General features: G+C 31.5%; 1 protein-coding gene across 2 annotated transcripts in view; it reads right to left on the bottom strand.

The window, feature by feature from the left end:
- Positions 1-1,294: 1,294 nt before the first annotated feature.
- The window catches only part of bic (bicaudal), a 28,431-nt gene continuing 8,829 nt past the window's right edge, over positions 1,295-20,896 (bottom strand). For both annotated transcript variants that reach the window (XM_035370585.2, XM_035370586.2), the window contains 6 exons: positions 19,614-19,667; positions 19,422-19,535; positions 15,326-15,434; positions 11,137-11,229; positions 3,072-3,134; positions 1,295-1,591 (listed from right to left, as the gene is read on the bottom strand). In XM_035370585.2, coding sequence (XP_035226476.1) covers positions 1,545-1,591; positions 3,072-3,134; positions 11,137-11,229; positions 15,326-15,434; positions 19,422-19,535; positions 19,614-19,667 — 480 coding nt within the window. In that variant the 3' untranslated portion in view covers positions 1,295-1,544. The remainder of the gene's footprint in view (positions 1,592-3,071; positions 3,135-11,136; positions 11,230-15,325; positions 15,435-19,421; positions 19,536-19,613; positions 19,668-20,896) is intronic.

The following is a 20,896-nucleotide window of genomic DNA, read 5'->3' as shown; positions in this document are numbered from 1 at the left end:
AAAATATCTGGTGGAAATAAGACTGCAGTGATATTGAAATATTTTTTATACAAATTTTAGAAAAGTTTTCTTTCTTTTATGTGCTGGAAGAAACTTTATATTTATTCAGCAATAACAACAGCAGTAAAAAACAGATCAGATATTACTATGCATATACTTGAGGCTTAAAGAGCCTCAAACCCAGGAATATTTCTTATTTATTTGAAGCCAGTCACAAAATTCTGATCCTTTTTCTATTACAGATTAACATTCACCACCACCTATAGGTCACAATTAAATTAAATATATTTTTTTACTGCTTGTATCAATCAGTATTGCAATTTCAAAGTGTTATCAATAAAAAGTTTTAGAAGTGCATTGTTTTATTTCCTTCTTTAATGAAATAATTAACTTAAGAGATGTATTTCAAATTTTTAGAAAAATTTTAGCACAGTTCAAATGAGCAAATGAAGAAAGTATGTTTTTGCTAGGATATCTTTGCAGAGGAAATTGCTTGGTGTGTGTTGTCCTACAACTGAAATGCCCTAAAATTTTGTAAACATAAACTTTTGCAGAAGCTATCTGGATAAATTCTCACATGCAAGATTTTACTCAATGATTGAAGTTTTTGTGACAGCTGGCACCATATTTTTGTCAATGTAAGTAATAATAAGTTTTTAATTGGCATGAGTCATTCTAGCAAATGAAAACAATCTACTTACATAAACAAAATTTTTGAAAATGTTGCAGCTTGCTCAAAATTACAAATTAAACAATTCAGACATAGCTTTTGTAAATTAAAATAATTAAATAAATCCTAATCAGTGTTTTCTTATCTGACATTGCTTTGTTTATAAGACAAAGTTTTGATTTCCTTTTCTTAATATACACAGAGAATTAAGACAAAAAAAAAATGTTTAATGTTAGTTCTTAGTAGAGGTGATATTAGCCTACAAATGGATACAATATTTTCCATACAATAAACAAAATTTACATGCATTTAATTTAGAAAGTATTTAGATGCTAAACTGCATCAGAAAGAAAAGTTAACACAATAAGTACAGAAGTTAAATAAAATAATGTACACTACTCAGTACTAAAAACAGAGAAAAGTTTGATAGACATTCTCTTAAATTTTTTTCAACACATACTTTAAACATTTCTGTGCAAATAACTTGAATAAAACTAAAATTTTCTAAATTGGATAATAAAACTAATAATGAAACATGCAATTAATTTATAACCTAAAGATTGTTATATTCTTAAGCATACAAAAATAATTTCACATAAAAAAGCATCAAGCCGAAGAAACTAATTATAAAGAAAAAGACACTTTTATTAAGGTTCATTGCTTCTCATGAATGACCACACTTTTGCTTGTCTCATTGAACTGCTGAACTTGTGCACACCACTGTAATATAATGATGGGGCCAAACATTGTACAAATTTCAGTTTACTACACACATTTTGATACACGGATTTTGAAAACAAGGCTAATGGTTGCAATAACCATTAGTCAATAAAATTACAGTTGTTAATACAGGGCTTTAAATTCTATTTTTACATTACACACCTTCAGCTTTTGATGGTTCATCAAAATTTTCAACCAAATCTAAAAAATGAAAGATAAAATTATATTTTATGTAATTTTTGTTACACATAAAAGATTATTTTCAAAGGAAAAATAATATCTTTGGTTGTTTTTCACATGAAACTCCAAAACACAATACATAAAATTTAAATGACTGAAAAGAAAGGGGAAAAAAAAAGAGTTTTGCGACGATTTCATGTAAGAATGAAGTTTTTACCATATATTATTATTATTTTTTTTTCACTAATAATTAAACATTTTAAAGAGAGTTTTGCTAAAAAGAGAAAACAGCTGTTTTACGCTTGTTCTTATCCTACACAGGCATACAAAATGTTTAAATCTCACTGATTTTTTTAAAACTTAAGTTTTCTAAAATTACAAGTTAGATAACCTGATAAATTATTTGGTTTTCTAGCTGTAAACTGCAACACTGTCTTTTAAAAGTAAATGAAGTAAAACTGAAAATCTACTAAAAATATCTTATTTTGGAAAAAGATACATTATCTAGAACAGAAGCAACTGCAACTTCATATGTAAAATCACTTCATCGTTGATTGGAAATTTGTGTAGTGTGTAATCACATATTCAATGCTATCATATCTGCAGATTTATTTTCCATACCCATTTCTTTAACAACTGCAGCTATTTTGGTACTCAGCAATTTCACTACAGGGAAACATTTTTCTAAATAAAGTTGCAGCATGATTCGATGCATTTGGTGGCAGCTTGTGGTTCTAGTAAAAGAAGCATTTTGCATTAGTAACTTTTAGTTCATTTGTTTCCCCAGAAAAACTTAAATTTTTTGAATACAGCTCATATTGTCCTTGCATATGCACATGCTTAAGAACATCAGCCCTTCATACATGCGAAATCGAAAAATCGCAATAACAAACGGTACATATCGCAAATCCTTAAAGAAGTAATAGAAAAGTCATCTGTGTACGATTTTTGAAATCTACATGAGCATTTCTCCTTTTTCAAAAACATAACTAAGACAGTAATCCATTAAACTATACCTCAAAACACATAAAATGCACATTGATCAGACTTGAAATAACAATCATGATCTTATTGGCTAATACATGTCAGATGATCTAGAGTGGAACTTTATGCTCACTGGAAAACTGGAACATCAAGTTTATGGACACACGTGCGCTCTCACACACAAAGAGGAAACCGTGCCATAACGTGTCATTAATGAAACGAATTTTCGTTCTTTCATATGGATTTTACAGGAAAAATCATTTTTTGGGATGCAAATAATGAAGTATTAAGCAAAACTACATAATAATAATAATAATGATAAATTAAAAGAATAAGAGAAAGTAGTGAGAAATATGTTGTAAATTGGGTTGGCGGGATGCAGTGAGAAATTGGGACAGTTAGCAGCTCCAATATACTATTTGAAATACGGTATATTCTAAGCAAAATACATTAACATTTTTAACAGTTAACTGAAATAACACTGAACACATTTTATTTCACAATTATTTAAACGTACCTGGAACCTCCTCCTCCTCCTCTTCTTCATCAACACCACTGTTTGTTTGTTCAGAGACAGGTCCTGTACAGATAAAAATGAACGCAAATATTATATCTTTAAAAATATATATATATATAATTATTCCTTCTAACTGCAAGATCAATCTAAAAAAAAAAAAAAAATACAATTCTAGGATACTATTACTATGATACCAAATGAGGAAAATTATACATATATGGGGGGGCTGCATTATACTTGTTATATATGATGGGGGCCTTCATGAAATTCAATACTTGCAGTTAAACTAAGAAAGAATGAACAGCATAGAATACAGTTCTTTTATTTTAATACTTCAGCAAAGTGTAATTCATAGTTAACTGCCAAATTACAATGAAGAGATGATGGGCAAATTTCAAATCGAATAAATAAATTCTTATGTTCTTCTGATGAGAACTTTCAACTTATAGCTTGACAACACGTGACATAATCCAAAGCCCAATCTCTAAGCAGCATGTAAACTTTGTTAAAAGTTAAAACACAAACATGCATAGATAAACCTTACAGGGGTAATTACATGAGGGGAAGAGTTATGGGGAAATACAAATTTACTTACAAAAAATTAGACAAATTACAATAACTGCAAAAAATAATTTAAAATTAATTACAACAGATTTCTTTGGCTCAAAATAATTCAGAAACTGTGCTTGAATAATGCTCATCTTGTATTAAATTTCATAATCAAAATATTCAAAAATAACTAAAATGAAGGGTAAGCACATTTTAAAACTTGACACAGAAAAATTCTCTTACTTTAATGTTATATTAGGCTTTTACTTAGTTCCTTCATGATGTCTGTGACTATTTCAAGACCATTATTTTTAAATTTTCATAGATTTCAATAAACTCTGCCCGCTTTTAAAACATTAAAAAAAAAAAAAAAAAAAAAAAAAAAAAGATGATTTTCCAGATAAAGGGGGAAAATGCTGCGTATGTCTTTAAACAGAGAGGAAGTTTCGTCTCCTTTCTCCATCATACACCACTATTTTCACATAGATTTTATTTATGTTTTCCTTTACTTGCTACTTATAGAATTACTTAAAGTGAAATAAATTTACTATAGAAGTCTTCTACTATTTTATAAATGCTGCTTTCCTTCAACAGAAATGTTTCAGATTTTAAATTACGTCCAAATTAAATTACGTTTTTTTTAACGTTTTGTGCGTTATCTTTATTTGTTAAACATCATGTTCTTCGTACTTAAACCATAAAATTCAATTCAACAGGAATATCGCAAAATAGTTTTAAAATGAGCATATCTTTAGAATTTCCGATACAAAAACTCACGTGCAGGAGATAAAAATGTTTTTTCTGCATAACGTTACCATTGCTCGCTTTGAAATCCTTGAGTTTGTTAATCAAAAATTCATTAAAGTTTTAAAGAATAGGAAATTGATTATAAAACAAATTTCAAATTTCAAATGTGGTGTTCCACATTCCCATATTCATTGGAGGATTAAGTCATTCAAAATGTGATGGCTCTATGTACCGTTATTTTATCACAATGCGATAAATATACATACATTTATGCATATTTTTCATTATTTAATTTCTTCAAATATCATGCAGGACTCTAACATTTTGTGGCAACAGTCTGAAAAGTGAACCGACATTTATAGGAGTCCGACGCAAAATGCCAAAACGAAACTAATAGTCCTTCGGGACTCAAATCCCTTTGGACTAATAAAAATTATAAGATTTTCTCCATTTCATAACTTTACATACATTTTCCCCCGCGTTTCATTTTCAAAGCTGGTTTCCTTATAATTTCATCACAAAACGCAGTACTATATTCCTTTGTGAGAATTCAAAATTCCAACATCCAGAAATATGTGTTATAAGATAGGTAACACAAAACTGACTGGGGAGAAAACTGTACAACAATACTGCATTATCAGATACAGAGAAAATGAAAAAACAGATATTGAGAGGACTGTAAAGCCTGATGAAGAGAATGGCCAAACAAATGCGAGTATCGGGAGGACTGCGTTAGAAATGAAAACTGTTCTCATGCTAATTTCCAATGCACATGGGAAAAATAAAAGCAACAGTCAAGGAGAAGAAACCATCTCATATGCAAATTTCCTACACATATGGGGCAAATAAAAGTAGCCAGCAAGTATTCAATAGTGGGCACTGCAGAATTTTTGTGTTAAGCTTCATTCGGACACAACATGCCAGATTACATGAACAAGGAATATGCAGCATCTGATTCACGGCCAAACAGGTGGCAATGGACGCTTAGCACAAATGATACCAGGAGCAATATTTGAGAAGGTGTTGCCTACCCCATAAACCCTCAGGAACACCTATCGAAGACTGCATGAGATGGGATCCTTCAAAAGCGCAGGACAAGAACGCACTGTGCTTACATCTGAAACAGAAAACTGAGTATTGCAACAATTTGCCATTTACCCATAGACTAGCACACAATTTGTTGCAGCAGCACTGGGTATTTGTCATTACATGGTGTGGAAGGTTCTGTGTGCAGGAAACATGCATCACTTCCGCATGCATGCAGAAGGTCCAACTAAGTGATGCCGATGACTACTTTCAGGTACAGCTCATACAGTGAATGCTACACAGAATGTTCACAGTTTTCCGCCACTGTTTTATTCTCAGATAAAGCCTGCTTTATGAGAGAAAGCATAGTCAACATGCACAATGCACATATGTGATTGTCCAAAAATCCCCACACCACTGTCTTGTCTCGGGCAGTCAGAGGGTTAAGCTCCGGATAGTGGATGTCAGGATTACGGACTTTATGAATTTGATTAAAGTATTGCATACATATCATAAGAAATGAAATTAGCGATTAATAAAGAAACATGTCACTGGATGATTTCTATTATGAATTCCATTTGTTATTTCAAAAATTAAACTATTTGTTTAAAACAAATCACATTTCACAGGGAAAGGGCCATGAGTAGCTCGTGAGCATAGTTAAGATGTTGGAGAGCAACAGTTTGGCCATGCTTGTTATCAAGTCCCGAGTTCTGAACATTGCTCTCTTTAAGCTATGATTCTGTATGCATGTTCATACAGTCAGTCAATGTGTGGACAAACTAAACCCAATGTGTGTACTTTAATGTACTACGGATGCAGCCAACAATACACTTCCAATGACAAACAGAGCACGATAAAAAAAGGGTTAAATTTTAAGCAATCTAATTAAAATACCATATTTTATGAGTACATAATACTGATTCCATTTACATTGCTTTCACATTTCCATTAATAACTGAGAAACAGAACTGTCACCCAATTTAACCAAATATTTATTTTCATTGCTTACATAGACTCCAACCTTCAGCAAACCTTGTCAGTAGTCAACGCGCGAACGACATTTTTACAACTTTGAAAATGTGTGCGTAGCGTATGTTGTAATTAACCATTCATTAATTTTAAATTAATAATTAATTGTAATCAATTTTATTACATTTAAAATCCATATACATATAAAACTGAATAATTAAAAATATACCTTGTAAATTATATGCACATTTAATTAGAAATTTTCTTTTAACTCCTCAAGCATTCACTAATAAAAAGTACTTCAAATCACTACTAATCATAGAAAAAATCAGAAGCTATAAATCATATCTTTATTCTGGATATGATTTCTACAGGGAAATAAAATTTAAATAACCAAGAATGATACATATAAGTATTAAACAAAATACGCATAATTTATGAATGCAAAGATTTATACGTAGCATGCTTAGCAAGCTTAAGTTCTGATTTTGAGAATGTTTTTTTATAACACAGTTCTTCATTTGCCTGCATATTTATTTTTTCAATCAAAACTGCTTCAAGAGTTTTAAGACCTAAATTTGGTCGAAATTCTGTCTGATTTTTTTTAACAATAGAAAAAATTCTTTCGCAAGCAGCATTTGAATGAGGTATTAAGACAGCAAGCATTACAGAAGGCAATACTTTGTATTTAATACACCCATTCATATTTTTTAATTTGGCAATTTCTTCCCATGCTATATCAATACGCAAATCTACAATTTCTTTCAAATCATCTACTTGATACATGGAAAATTCAATTTCTACTTGATTAAGACATTTTTCATCAATAATGGATGGAAAAGTATTCATCAAGTAAAGAACAGATGAAAATGAGACTTCAGTTCTCAAGTTGATGTCAGCAACTTCAGCATGTTTTAGAAATGGATCACTCAGTGGAAATTTATCAATTATATATGAACATGCAGTTACAAAAAACCTCGCACAGAATTGAAAAATGATTTCACTTCACTTTCATTCAACTTGGCATTTTTTAAATATAGTCTTGTTTCCGCACCAATCACTAAATTTTCATTTTCTTTTTGTTTACTATACTTCTGAAATGGAATAGACGTTAGAGTAACATCTTCATTTTCTTTAGAAATTACTGATGGTTTTACGAATCTAACAAATAAATTCATTAAAAGTTCAAAAAGTTCTCTTCTCAATTTATGTATATAAGGAGCTTGTTGTTGCAAATTAATATTTACTGTTATAAACAAAGGCAAAGTATTTTTCAAAAATAACAAGTACAATTTGGTGGTCGGTGACTGTAAAATTTTTTTAATGTTTTGCAATCTCTTTCCTTCATTCTCACTGTTATCTGGTTTATCTCCAAAAAAATTTATCACAGCATCCCACTGTTCCAAAATCCTTGTTATAGATTCTAAAAGAGACAACCATCTCGTACTGCAATATTTCAAAATTTTATGAGATTTTGCATTCTGTCCCAAAATTTGTTGAGCAACTTTGAAGCTATGCTTCCGTTTCGAACTTTTCTCCAAGTAAAAATATATATCTATTATCAACATTTCAATTTCTGAGCCAATTAATTTTTCAGTAGCTTTTTTTGCAGCTATATGCAAGAGGTGGCACGGACAACCTCGGGTGATTATACTTGGTTGATGCATTTTGATAAATGATGCTACACCTTTAAACTTTCCAATCATATTACTAGCATTATCTGAAGAAAATGATAAGCAATTTTTCCATTCTAAACCTTTGTTTTTAAAGTTTTCATTTATACAATTTAAAATACCTTCTCCTGTATTATTCATGCATTCTAAAATAGAAATCAATGAAGTAATTATCACTCCCTTTTCTTTACTGTAGTATGTTATAACCAATGGGTACATTTTGTTATCATTGTTATCATTACTTCCATCAGTACTTAGAGAAAATGATGTACTGCACACTGATTTTATAATATCAGCAACAGTATTTTCTGCAAGCGTTTTCACAATAGCAGCAGTTTTGGTATGACCGCAGCTAAATTTTTTTGCTATGGCAGAATCCGGAAACATTGCTTTGAAAAGCTCTTTGGAATGATCCCAAACTGAAAGCGGTAGATTATGTTCAATTAAAAAACGAACAAAATAGCATTCGGCTTTTATAGGATCTGTTTCATCATCTTTTATTAAGAAATTTGTTATTTCTTTAGATTTTACAGTGCCAAGTTCTATATGCTTTTGAGAAAACACATGCCGTTTACAGTCATCTTTTCCGCCATGAGCAACTGAGAAGTCTTTGTTGCATACACTGCAGTGTGCGTGATTCACAGAAATTTCGGACGCTTTAATGCATGGAAATTCTGAAGAATATGAATCTTTAAACTTCTGCTTTGATAATTTTGGCTTCTTCGTTCGAGGCAGCATTATGATTAAAAATCTTTCACCTGATTCACAGTTCACAAGACACACGCTAAGCTCTCGCCGTAAACTACACAATGCAGCCTAAACACGCATCAGCGAGGAACCTGGGAGACAGATAATCGGGTGGAACTATTGATAAGTCGTTAACGGTTGGAGTTACTGATCTACGATTGGCTAATTCTTCAAAACTAGGAACGCACTCAACACGTGATATATGATAACACGAGTATTCAGCCAATCATCGGATGAATTAGTTGGTTCCGTTTTGCGTACTGGTTCTCCTGCTCTTGTTTCTGTAAAATCCGTAGTTTTTTCCATACTTTTCGTAGCTCGTAGTTTTTCATGAATTTCCGTAGAAACTACGGAGAATCCGTAGTAGTTGGAGTCTATGTGCTTATTCCAATTTAGAATGGGGGGATAGCAACAGTATTTATTGCATTGCATGTACGATGTATGTAGGTTTATCATACTACTGTTTCCAGAACTATAAACAGTAAAACAACTGAAATAATCAACTATGAACAGTAGCAATGATATTTTACTTTAAACTAAAGAGGGAAAAGTTTCTGACGATCTGCATTCATCCCGTGCCTTATATATCATGAATTTTATAATCATAATTTCTAAGTAACACAGGAATGTTTACATTACCCCCACAGAAAAATACATGCATAACTTTAAATGTATACGAACCTGACTAATCTTTGGCGAATTTGGCCAATTTGAAATCCTAGTGAGCATATTTCATTCCACAAAGTCTAAACTTCCCTTTTTTCTATTTTTACAAAAAAGGAAAATAAAAGGGGGAAGGGCGGCATTTTTTAATAACCACTGCAAAATGTATTCTAGCAGTATATATTTGAAATATTAACCTTAGCGATGGCTATGGTATGGAGAGTTACTCATTTGTTCAATAACTCCAGAGTGGAGCCAAATGTTTTAAGCATGATAGAACTTAAGATGCTAGGTGATTGCTGGAATTGAAAATTGTTATCTGTAGTTAAAATGTCTCTAATATTGAAGTTAAATTATTTTATGACTGTTTTATGGTTAAAAATATGAATATAAATGAATGTCATAATAAAAATTTACAGCTGAGTGATAGTGACGACATACTTGATTTTTAACTATTAAAAGATAATTCAGAAGACATTGTTGATTATGATTCTTACACTTAAACTAGTGGTAGCAAAATTATATCGTTGAAGAGACAAAGAATAAGAATTATTAAAAGCTTACGAAAAAATGCATATACTTAGGCATAGTGGAAATTGTGTGTTCAAAAAGGCAAGAAGGATGGCAGATATCATACTAGTCACTACTGTGACATCTGACTAAGTAAACCCAAAATGCCCCTCGGGGATTATTTTCGAAGATATACGATGGCGAATTATAAAATTTTAAATCTGTTTTTCATTTGCAAGAGGCATATGCATATTTATTAAATAAATAAATCCAAAAACATGTGTAATATTTTCTACACAAAATAAGACTTCTTCTCAAGACACTCTGCTGCAAAAGTATGCTGGAAGGCAGTGGCATGAAAATGTGTAATGTGCTAAGAGTTTAAGCATTTCACGTTCCTCAGTGCACCTTTTTTTTTTTTTTTTAAATTGTAACATAGATGCAAAGGCCATGGGGCTACACAGAAGTAAAAAATGAGATCATGAACTTTGCTGCAACTGTTAATTTCCCCTTAGATGACGTTGCACAGAACTAAAACAAAATCATATTGCTTACCAACTAAGTTTGATTACAGCACTTAAAACCTTGTACATTTACAAGAAGAAGAATATTACTTACCTTAACTGACATAATGTTTTATTAAAAGTACATAATTTAAATAGTGAAGAAATTTTTTTAAGCAAGTGCTTATTCAAGATTGCTTCACTCAATGGGCACTCTCATGTTAATGCAAGCTTTTGTCATGAAACCACACTCAACACGTCTATTAAAAAAATTCCAGTAAAAGCTTTTTGCAGTTTCACTGTATATTTTATTAAAAACAATCATTATTAAAATATTCAAATACTTTACAGTTATAAATCACAGACATTTTTAAACATATATACTTTTACAGGTCTTTTTTTCCGCCTATTTTTTTAATAGCACTTATTCTTTTTTTCCATATGTCAGTAAGTCTAAAAAACTTTACAACTGTTTACATGGTCCAGTAAATAACCCACATTTTTTTAACAATAATGTAATTCCAGAATATTTTGAAAACTACAGCACACACATAAGAAAATTTTTCAATGAAAATTAAACAAAAGTAAAAAAATTAACACTATTACAAACTACAAATGAAACTAAACAATGTACAGCTCAGCAAAGTAACTCAGTAAAATGCAAGAAACAAATACCTGCCGCACTTTGGATAGTGGCAAGTCGTTTTAAGTGTGTAAGGCTTTCAGATCCCAACTGATTCAAGATGCCAGGAAGCATTTCTGTGATCTCTGTAAAGAAATTACAATCCAGTTAATTTAAACTTAGTAAGTTAAAAAGAACTAATATTAAAGAGAAAAATATTCTTAGCTTATGATTACTCTCATATACCTTACGGCTGCTGTAAAAAAAAACATGCTTTTATTTTAGCCTCCTAAAACATGATTCCTATAAGCTGATTATATAAATAAGGTATAAATCTGTCGGTTCTCCATACTCACAGAACTTAAAAATAATCACTTTAACCAGGGGCTCTCAACCAGCGATACGTAGAGAAGCAAAGTATTTTTAACTATTAAATTCAAAAATTAAAATCCCAACAGCCTGATTGAGTTTTTTCTCTAACACTCATAAATTTATGCGATCTGAGCTTTGTTCAAGAGGAGTGGCGGTACTAAAGGTTTTTAATTTTTGTCTAGGTGGTACATGTTAGTCAAAAGGTTGAAAAACAGCTGACTCAAACTGTACTTGTAGAAACACTATTTCTGTTCCACACTTCCTTATTATAATGGCTTTTGCTTTGTATATGGAACCAAAATAATTGACCAACTGCTAAACCAACCATCATCTAATGGCTGGCAATCCAAACCATGATTATTTAGTTTTCTCACGACAAGAGCTCTGAGTAAACTAATTTTCTTATAACATAGAAATGTTAGCATTTCACAATAATTCATAATTTTTTCATCATGAGAAAAACTTTGAGAACACATCATGGAAAAAAAAAGGGGAGATGTTTCAATGTATTGGGGGAAAAAGGTAAAAATGCTTGATTTACCAAAACATGAAGACCCTGTGTCTTTCTTTCAAAAAGATTTGTACCTTGAATTTGCAAATGAATGAATATTCATTTCCATATTTATTGTTTCTTGAATATAGATGCTTCCTTTATAGAACATAATGCCTTTAAACGCTTTGGTTGTCTGTATAAATGCTTGCATACTGCGACTTACTTAAGACAGTCATGCCATAAAAAGGATTCCTACAAAGCTATAGCTTTGGCTTGGCAAACTGTGCTTTAAACATTTAGTCTAAATTTTTGTTCCATAACAACTTTTTACACATTATAACTATTTTACATATATGTGGCACGTTGGAGAAAAAGCACGCACTTTCATTTCAAGATCTTTGGCCACATGAAGAACTGTGCCGCACAGATTATTATTTCACCACCTAGTGAACGGGCACAATTTTTGAACATTCTGCGTACGAGCAGCTGTTGCTGGATCAAAAAATGAAATTTATGATTCCCAGTTCCCATTTTATATGGCTGCAAATTGTCTAAATAAAACAGGAATAGTTTTGTTGGGGGTGTTGTCCGGTGTAAAATACATGTCTTAAGATACAGTATCATACTCACATGTAGAATATTCAGAGCTCTTTTAGTAACAAGAAAATTGACTGACAGCATTTAATAGAAAAAAAGAATATGAGAGAAATATTCTTTACCAAGAGCTCTTATCATCCATCACATGCAAACTATAACTTACTGCGTTTGAAGTTACTGATTTATTGATAATCTTGGAGCTATTTGCAGAACAGAGGCCATAATAATAATAAGGAAATACCTTTTCTCGTATTAGAATATATATATATATATGTGTATGTATAAATGTACATTTTGTCTTGATTTTAAAATGTGTTCATGGGATTTGCCCGGCAACTGAAGAAATTGAGGTATACTTTGTATGAATACAATTTTTTTTGGCAGCAAAATCACTGAAGGGAACAATTGCTTTGAATCTGTTGTTAAAATGAACACCCACTCATAAGTAAATTTAGTGATCAATTTTGAGGTAAATTAGAACACGTTATATACAAAAATATGTTAACATATAATTTTTTTCATTTAAAAGTCATTATTTTTCTTCCGCAAAAAAATATCACCACACTAAAAATGTCATTGAAGTACCTATATATATATATATATATATATATACACATACAGAGTCAAAAGTCTTTAATCTGGACTCGTTGGGACTTCGGTGATTCCGGATTATCAATTTTCCCAGATTTTATAAATCACTTTAAATCTGGTAAGATGGCATGCAGAAATTATAAAATTAAAAATATGAAACCACAATTTATGAAATAAAGAACAATTATGATCTAAAGGGTATCAACATTTACTACAAAAAAAAAAAAAAAAAAAAAAAAGGCTTAATACTTATTTGTTTACTTTATTAAACACTTCTTTCAATGTGCGCATGCATAAAACATATATTACGCATAGTCGAAATTAGAAAATTGCAACCAAAAAAATATTTGATGTGTATTCGTGATATTTATAATGAATTTGATTTAAATCATATCAAAGACAGAGTATATCGAGATGAAATACTACATTCAGTAATGAATTAATTATAAGCCAAATAAAATAAAAACATCTGCCCTGAAGATAAGGATAGTGCTGACAGATCAACTTCAGTTCATTATGCGCCGCCACGTTCCTCTCCCCCCCCGCAGAGCAGCGTGAAATTGATAAACAGATTTCGGAATGGTTAGAGTATGCCTTTATCCATTTTTTTTTTTTGCGAAAATTCAACTTTTTGTTTGATGGACATCGAAACATGCTTCCGCTTTGTAGATCCTCTGGCAGCTCCAACATCGGAAATTCTATTTCACATAATCGAAAGCTCAAGCTTACTTTATAAAATTGCTCTAACGGTCTGCAAAAAATAATAAGCCGGATCCAATTCAAAGGTTAAGGAACAACGCAACCTGCAACTGAAATAAATAAGTAGATAATTTTAGCTTAGCTTATACCGTCCATTATACATTAAATGCGCATGTGTAAACGCATTATGCATTGCCGCATGCGCAGAAAGTTTGTAGCTTTGAGGTCTGGATTATAGATCATTCCGGATTAACGACTTTCGACTGTACTCACTTTTAACTTTTCTTTTAAATAATGTGTTTTAAGTGGAAAAATTTGGAATCTTGTACATTTCTTTACTTCCAATAATTTTATTATACTAATGAAATTAATTCTACTGCTTAATTTTTTAAATGTTTTATTATTTAACCAAATTTTGTATTTACATACTGAAATAAAATTATAAAGCAGTTTACATATAAGCACTGCTGTGACAGTCAAATTTTTGCATATGGTATACAAAACTGTAGTTATTTACAACTCTTGAAATGATACTGTTTATTCAATTTAGCTAAAGCAGCTAATATAAAATACTTTAAAGTAATTTCACTTCACTCAGTGCACATTGGCATTAGATTAGGCTTTAATTAGAAATTCAAATGCATGTAGTCTTGGGTGGGAGGAAAAGAATTTGGAATGTACCAGAATTTTCTACCGCTTTCGCAATTCTCTGACCAATAGAACGATGTGCACCTGTCTGTACTTGCGTGCACCAAAGATTACGTTAATGCAGAGAAAGGGGCAAAAAGCTATTTTCAGGAATGTGATTCACCACCTGACATTCCAGATAAGGAAGAAAAGTTTAGTTTCAACTTTGGTATGGAGGAAGACATGCCTTTTTTTTAAAGCACTAAAAAGAAAAAAAATAAGTGCTTTAGAAAAAAAGTAAGCATGTACATTTTATTTTCAAATATAAGGACTTATAAGCACTTGTAAAGCCCGCTACGAACCCTGTCACATCAACACAAATAGACACTACGAGGCCAAAATTGTGGAAACCTGTATATTTCCTTGTATCAACAGCTGTAAAAGTGGGAAGAAACACTTTGGTGATTACAAATACTTATTATTTTAATCAAAACTGTATTTGTAATATCCAAATTAAATTGGTCATTACAAATACAGTATTAATTTTATTGCAGCATGAATATTAAAATTTATGATAGTAATGAATTACTTAAATGTTTAAGCTACGTAATAAATTTATTGTGAACATTTTACATGTATGCATCCTGACATGAAATTTATCTCACAATTCAGATATATAAAATAACAGGTACGCTTCTGTTATTGCGACCGAATTCATTGTATGTATGTGTATGCATATAATATCATGACATACGAGTATACACACACATTTCTGAATCCCGTTAACGATAACAGAATGGTACCAAAAATTAATATACATTTTTAATCAGAAATATTGCAATACTGATGAGAATTTTACTTACGTTTGGGTTCAGCATGGCCAGTGATAGCAAAAGTATTAGCAGCCAATGATGCTTGCACTTTAGGATTATTAAAGTGAATTACTGTACCATCATCTTTTATCATATTTACCTAAAATAAAAAAATGTGCAACTTTTTAAAAAATTATACATAAATGGGTAAAAATATATATGGGTGCCCCTTGGTGAAATCCATGTACATATTGACCTATTTTCACTTAAAAAAAAAACGTCAGAGAATTGCACACTCCCTTGACTTTTGTCCATGTTCACATCGACCTGTTTTCACTTAAAAAGTCAAAGGAACAATTCTACAGTAGAGTGAAACAAAATATACATAATCTCAATAAACTACATTTTAAATCAAACAATAAAATAACATAAAAAAGGAAATTCATCTTATGCATCTAAGCACTACACAAAGCAAATATCCATATACCTTATTTAGAAGTTTGTAAGTCTTTAGTCTATGGCACACAAAATTTCTTAACAGCATTTAAAAACTTCCTAAAATTATCTGAACTAGAATTCGTATATCGGTGCCACCACATAAATTCACAAAAATAAGAGTCAAAAATATCTTCCAACGTTCAACCACATGTATTTCCTTCCTACAAACAGGACACTCATAATGGCTACTAAGTAAACTTTTATTTACATACAGGTCAATTAATGCTCTTTTCACTTTCTTTCCAAATCGTACAGAAACTTCAAATTACTCTTACCACATTCAGCCATGATATTAAATGAAACGACCTGCAATAAATGACGTAACAACATGGCAACAAACGAAACAACTTTGTGATAATACAGGCGGCACCCTTCAATCTACTCTAACCCATAAATGAATTCAGAAATTATATAATTACGTATTAATCTAAAAAAGAGACATTACTTTTGAAAAAATACTTTCTTCTTAATAATATTGTAATGTTTGATAAAATTCACTTTACAATGAACATATATTTTTTGCGTTAAAGAATTACTGATTACTGTATCTTGTCCCTAGCAATAGCATTTTACAATATTCGCTCAGAAAGCCCAATAGTATGTAGATTATAAACTAACATAAGTATGATGTCTAAGACATCCCATATACCTAAAGCTAATATTAAATCATCAGAGTTGGCATAAAAGTATCTGATATTCTCAGGCATCTTCAATACACAGTACACGTAATATGAAAACAAAATATATTGCAGCTAAAGTCACTTATCTGGCCTAATCAGAACAAGGCCCTACAAATTTTATCATGGCAAGAAGTGCAAGACTGCATCTGTCACTAGCATGAGCCTTGAGCACCATATAGGTGACAGCATGACAGCCCAGTACTACCCCAAATTTTGAAGAAAAGCCTCTCTCAAACCCTACTAAACCATTTGAGAAGACTTATAACTTGCATACATTTTGAATGCCCACATGCCAAACAGACACTATACGTTTACAAACACCCACACCTTCTCAAGGAATTGAATCCAACCTATCTGTACAAGAGGTCTTTGACCATATGGGTAGAGGAAGCAAAATTGCCACAGCATATTTATGGCTTTTTCTTGTTAAAATGATCATTACACATAGTTATTAAAATAAGCAAACTAAGCTACCCAATTTTTCATGTGCAAATGTTATCAAAAGTTTACATGATTTACACAATGATTGGAGTCTAAAGTTATACATTTCCTTTGCTAACAAGACAAGTGCTTCTGATTGTCTAATGGCAAAAACTGTCTTTCTGATTAAAGTTTAACATATTTTTTTTTCTTTAATGCATTTTTGTGATTGGAAATACATGTCTACAACCAATAGCTTCAAAAATAAAAGCTGTATAAGTACTTCTATGGTATGGTGCATGTTGCAAAATTATACATATGTACTAACTTAGAAGTCAAACAACAAAAATCCGGGTTATATTTTCAAATTTTCGCAGGACTAGTTTTGATGGCTTTACCAAACCATCATCCTCAGCTGCAAAAGCGCAAACGAACAAGATATGATGAGAAAAGATAAGAAAGAACAGACACGCGTCAAGCTACTGACGCCATCTGTTGATGAAACCAGAGCTAAAACATAATTTCTTTAAAGGCTGAAGGCAAAAATGAATTGGAATTAGGGCTGTTAACTATAACAGAAAAATTTTTTGAGCCATTCATTATCAAACCATCAATAATGGTTTGGTAAAACCATCAAAACCAGTCCTGTGAGAATTTGACGCTGATTTTTGTTGTTTGACTTCTAAATTAGTACTTGTTCGACATGTAAATGGTATCATAATTATACATATGTATTATTAAATCATGAAAAATTTACACTTCAAAGCCGCATTAATAGAAACTGCCAATGTTTCAGAATGCACTATGGAAATCACATGTATAATAATTCTTCAAGCAACTATGCATATGACAAGGCTTGCGTTTTAACAACAAACACTATAATTTTTGCATTTTTTGGTATTTTAAATTTGAAGGGTTATAGACATAGTGTGATACTGTCTTAAAATACATACTTTAAGATTTGTTTGCAATGGGAAAAACTGCAAAATCATAAACCTGTTCAGGATTTTGACTTAATAATAATGATTGTTGGGATACTTTTATTTTGAAAATGAAAGTGATAGCAGTATAATTTTAAAAGCTCATTATTTTTTAACTAACAATTATTAAATAACGTTATACACACCAAAAAAGAAAAGTAAAATTTAAACGTATCAAGAAGGAAAATTTAAGATTAAAAATATAATTCAGATAAATACGAGGCGTATTTGGAAACTAAGTACCGTTTTGAAAAAAAAAAAAAAAAAAAAAAAAAAAAAAAAAAAAAAAAAAAAAAAAAAACAATTTTTTCGAATCCAATTTTATTTTTACATGAAAATACATGTCTTAAACTATTTTTCAACATAATTTCCGCCAATGATCAAACACTTGTCATAGCGGGTGACCAGTTTTTGTATACCATCATCAAAGTAACTTCCCGCCAGTTTCGATAACCACGACTCCACAGCATTTTTCATGGCATCGTCAGATCCAAAGCGATTGCCACCAAGCTCGCGCTTCATGTGTAGGAACAAGTGATAGTTGGACGGTGCCAAGTCCGGGCTGTACGACCGGTGATCGAACTACTCCCAATGAAACTGTCAAATTAACGATTGAGTGACACCAGCAGTATGGGGGCGAGCATTGTCATGGAGCAACACAATTCCTTTACTGAGCATTTCTCTTCGTTTGTTTTGAATGACACGCCTTAGTTTTGTTAAAATCTCACAATATCGTGCCACATTAATGGTTTCACCTCTGGGAAGAAATTCAGTAAGCAAAACGCCTTTCCCAGAAGACAGTGCACATGATTTTTTTATGACATTGTCACTTTGAACTTTTGTTTTTTCGGAGAATGAGTGTGTCTCCACTCCATCGATTGTTGTTTCGATTCTGGTGTGAAATGACACACCTAAGTTTCATCACCTGTTACAATTTGGTTTAAAAAGTTTTCTCCCTCATCACTGTACCGCGTGAGAAATGTCAGGGCACTACCAAGTTGCTTTGTTTTGCGAACATAAGTGAACATTTTTGGAACCCACCGAGAACACAGTTTGCGATAATTCAAGCAGTCAGACACAATTTCGAACAAAACAGTATGTGAAATTTGTGGAAATGCCTCTGAAAGAAGTTGTCATTGTGAAGCGTCTGTTCTCATGAATTGCTTCATCAACTTTCCTTACCAAATCATCGGTGACAACAGAAGGCCGATCACTCTGAGCCTCGGCGTGGACATTTGTTCGACCTGCATTAAACATTCTTACCCACTTTCTCACCATTCCATCACTTATCGCATATTCACCGTAAACTTCTGTCACTTGCCGATAAATTTCAGCCGGTTTAACATTCCTTGCATTCAAAAATTTAATCATGGCACGAATCTCACAGTCAGCGAGAGAACTAATTGTCTTAAACATTTTGAATGTGCACAGCAAACTGAAAACACAACATAGAGCAAGAAAGACTAGTGAGCATGCACGGGATGCCTACCACAGCACTAGAATGAAACGGTACTTAGTTTGCGAATATGCTACTTATTACACCTTAAAAAGTTGTTAAAAAGTACTCACTTCTTCAATACCAGGAATATTATTGACTGCTAATTTTTTCAACGAACTCTGTAATTTCTTATCATCTGTTGTAGCTGTTCGGTGAACGACCTTCTTCTTCCTCCGTGCAGTTCCCTATTATTTTAAAACATTAATAATACAATAAAATGTGTAAGTTGAATGTATACTTAGAAAGGAAATATGTTGCAATACCTTTCCCCCAATCCGAACTTGAGCTTGTAGCTTACTCAGTTTTTCTGGGTTCATCTGAAATTTTATGAAATATAGGCATATAGTTTTTAAATAAGACAATAAAAAAATCACTGAAAAGCATTTATTACATTATTAAATAAAAATTGAGAAAACTTTAGATGCATTGCCTAGACTTCCCTCCATCAAAAATGAACAGGTTTAATATTTCAAAAATATAGAAACAGAACCTCAAACATTATAAACTGCTACATAACCATGTGGAGACATTAGGTTATTTTGAAGGAGGAGAGCTGAAAAATGAGAATTGCCTTTGCCAGGACGCGAACTATGGACCTCTCGAATACACATCGAGCGTGCTGACCACTATACCACGAAGGTGGAAAAAATACCTTATAATCATTTTAAGAAATGCAACATAACAGTTCTGAGATAAGTTTGATTAAACAGCCTGTGAAGAAAAAATGCTCACATTCATACACAGAAAATACAACTTACAGTGGTTCAGACATTTTTAAAAATTTTATTTGAAAATATTTTTTACTAAATATTAGGACAATGACTTCATTTTCCTTTCATCTATATTAGTGATAAAAATTACATCTATATTACTGATTTAAAAACCTGCTGTTCTGAAAAAAAGCTTTTAGTAAAAAAATAATCTATTAAAAAGTATGCAAAATGAACTTCCATAAGTATACAGACACTTTAAACCAAGGTTACGTTTAATAAAAACATAAAGATGGTGAAATATTATTATTTCGTTGGATAACCTTTATGCAAAATGACATTTTTTCATGCACTTTGGCATGAATTCAACTGGTTTTTCATGTCATGTTAGAATATTCCATTTCTCTGTAATAACTGCTTTTAGTAGAGTTTGTTAAGAAATATCATGTTTGCTTAATCTTTTGCCCAATTTATCCCACACATTCAGTAGCATTTAAACCCAAGTAACATGGAGCAGTTTGAATACCTTCAAGACCACAAATAAACATTTACAGCTGCATGTTTAGGATTGCTATCATGACAGACCTTGAATGCATTTTGTATTTTCAATTTCTTTACTTTCATTAAGAATACTTATATTGATCTATATTGTTTTCAGTGGTACTTTGGTAGACGATTGCACGGATTTTGGCGAGCGATACAACTTACGGTAAATCCATTGCTAGACATGTTATTTATGGTAACCGATACTTTGTTGTTATTTTATTTAAAAAATAATGAGTTTTATTATGCATAAATTCCGTGTTTTAAGTATGATATATGTAAAGTTCTAAATA

This window comes from Stegodyphus dumicola, chromosome 3 (assembly GCF_044657685.1).
Source record: "Stegodyphus dumicola isolate Sdum_Otavi_A_Nest chromosome 3, ASM4465768v1".
Classification (NCBI taxonomy): Eukaryota; Metazoa; Arthropoda; class Arachnida; order Araneae; family Eresidae; genus Stegodyphus; species Stegodyphus dumicola.
This window is presented reverse-complemented; position numbering and strand designations above follow the sequence as displayed.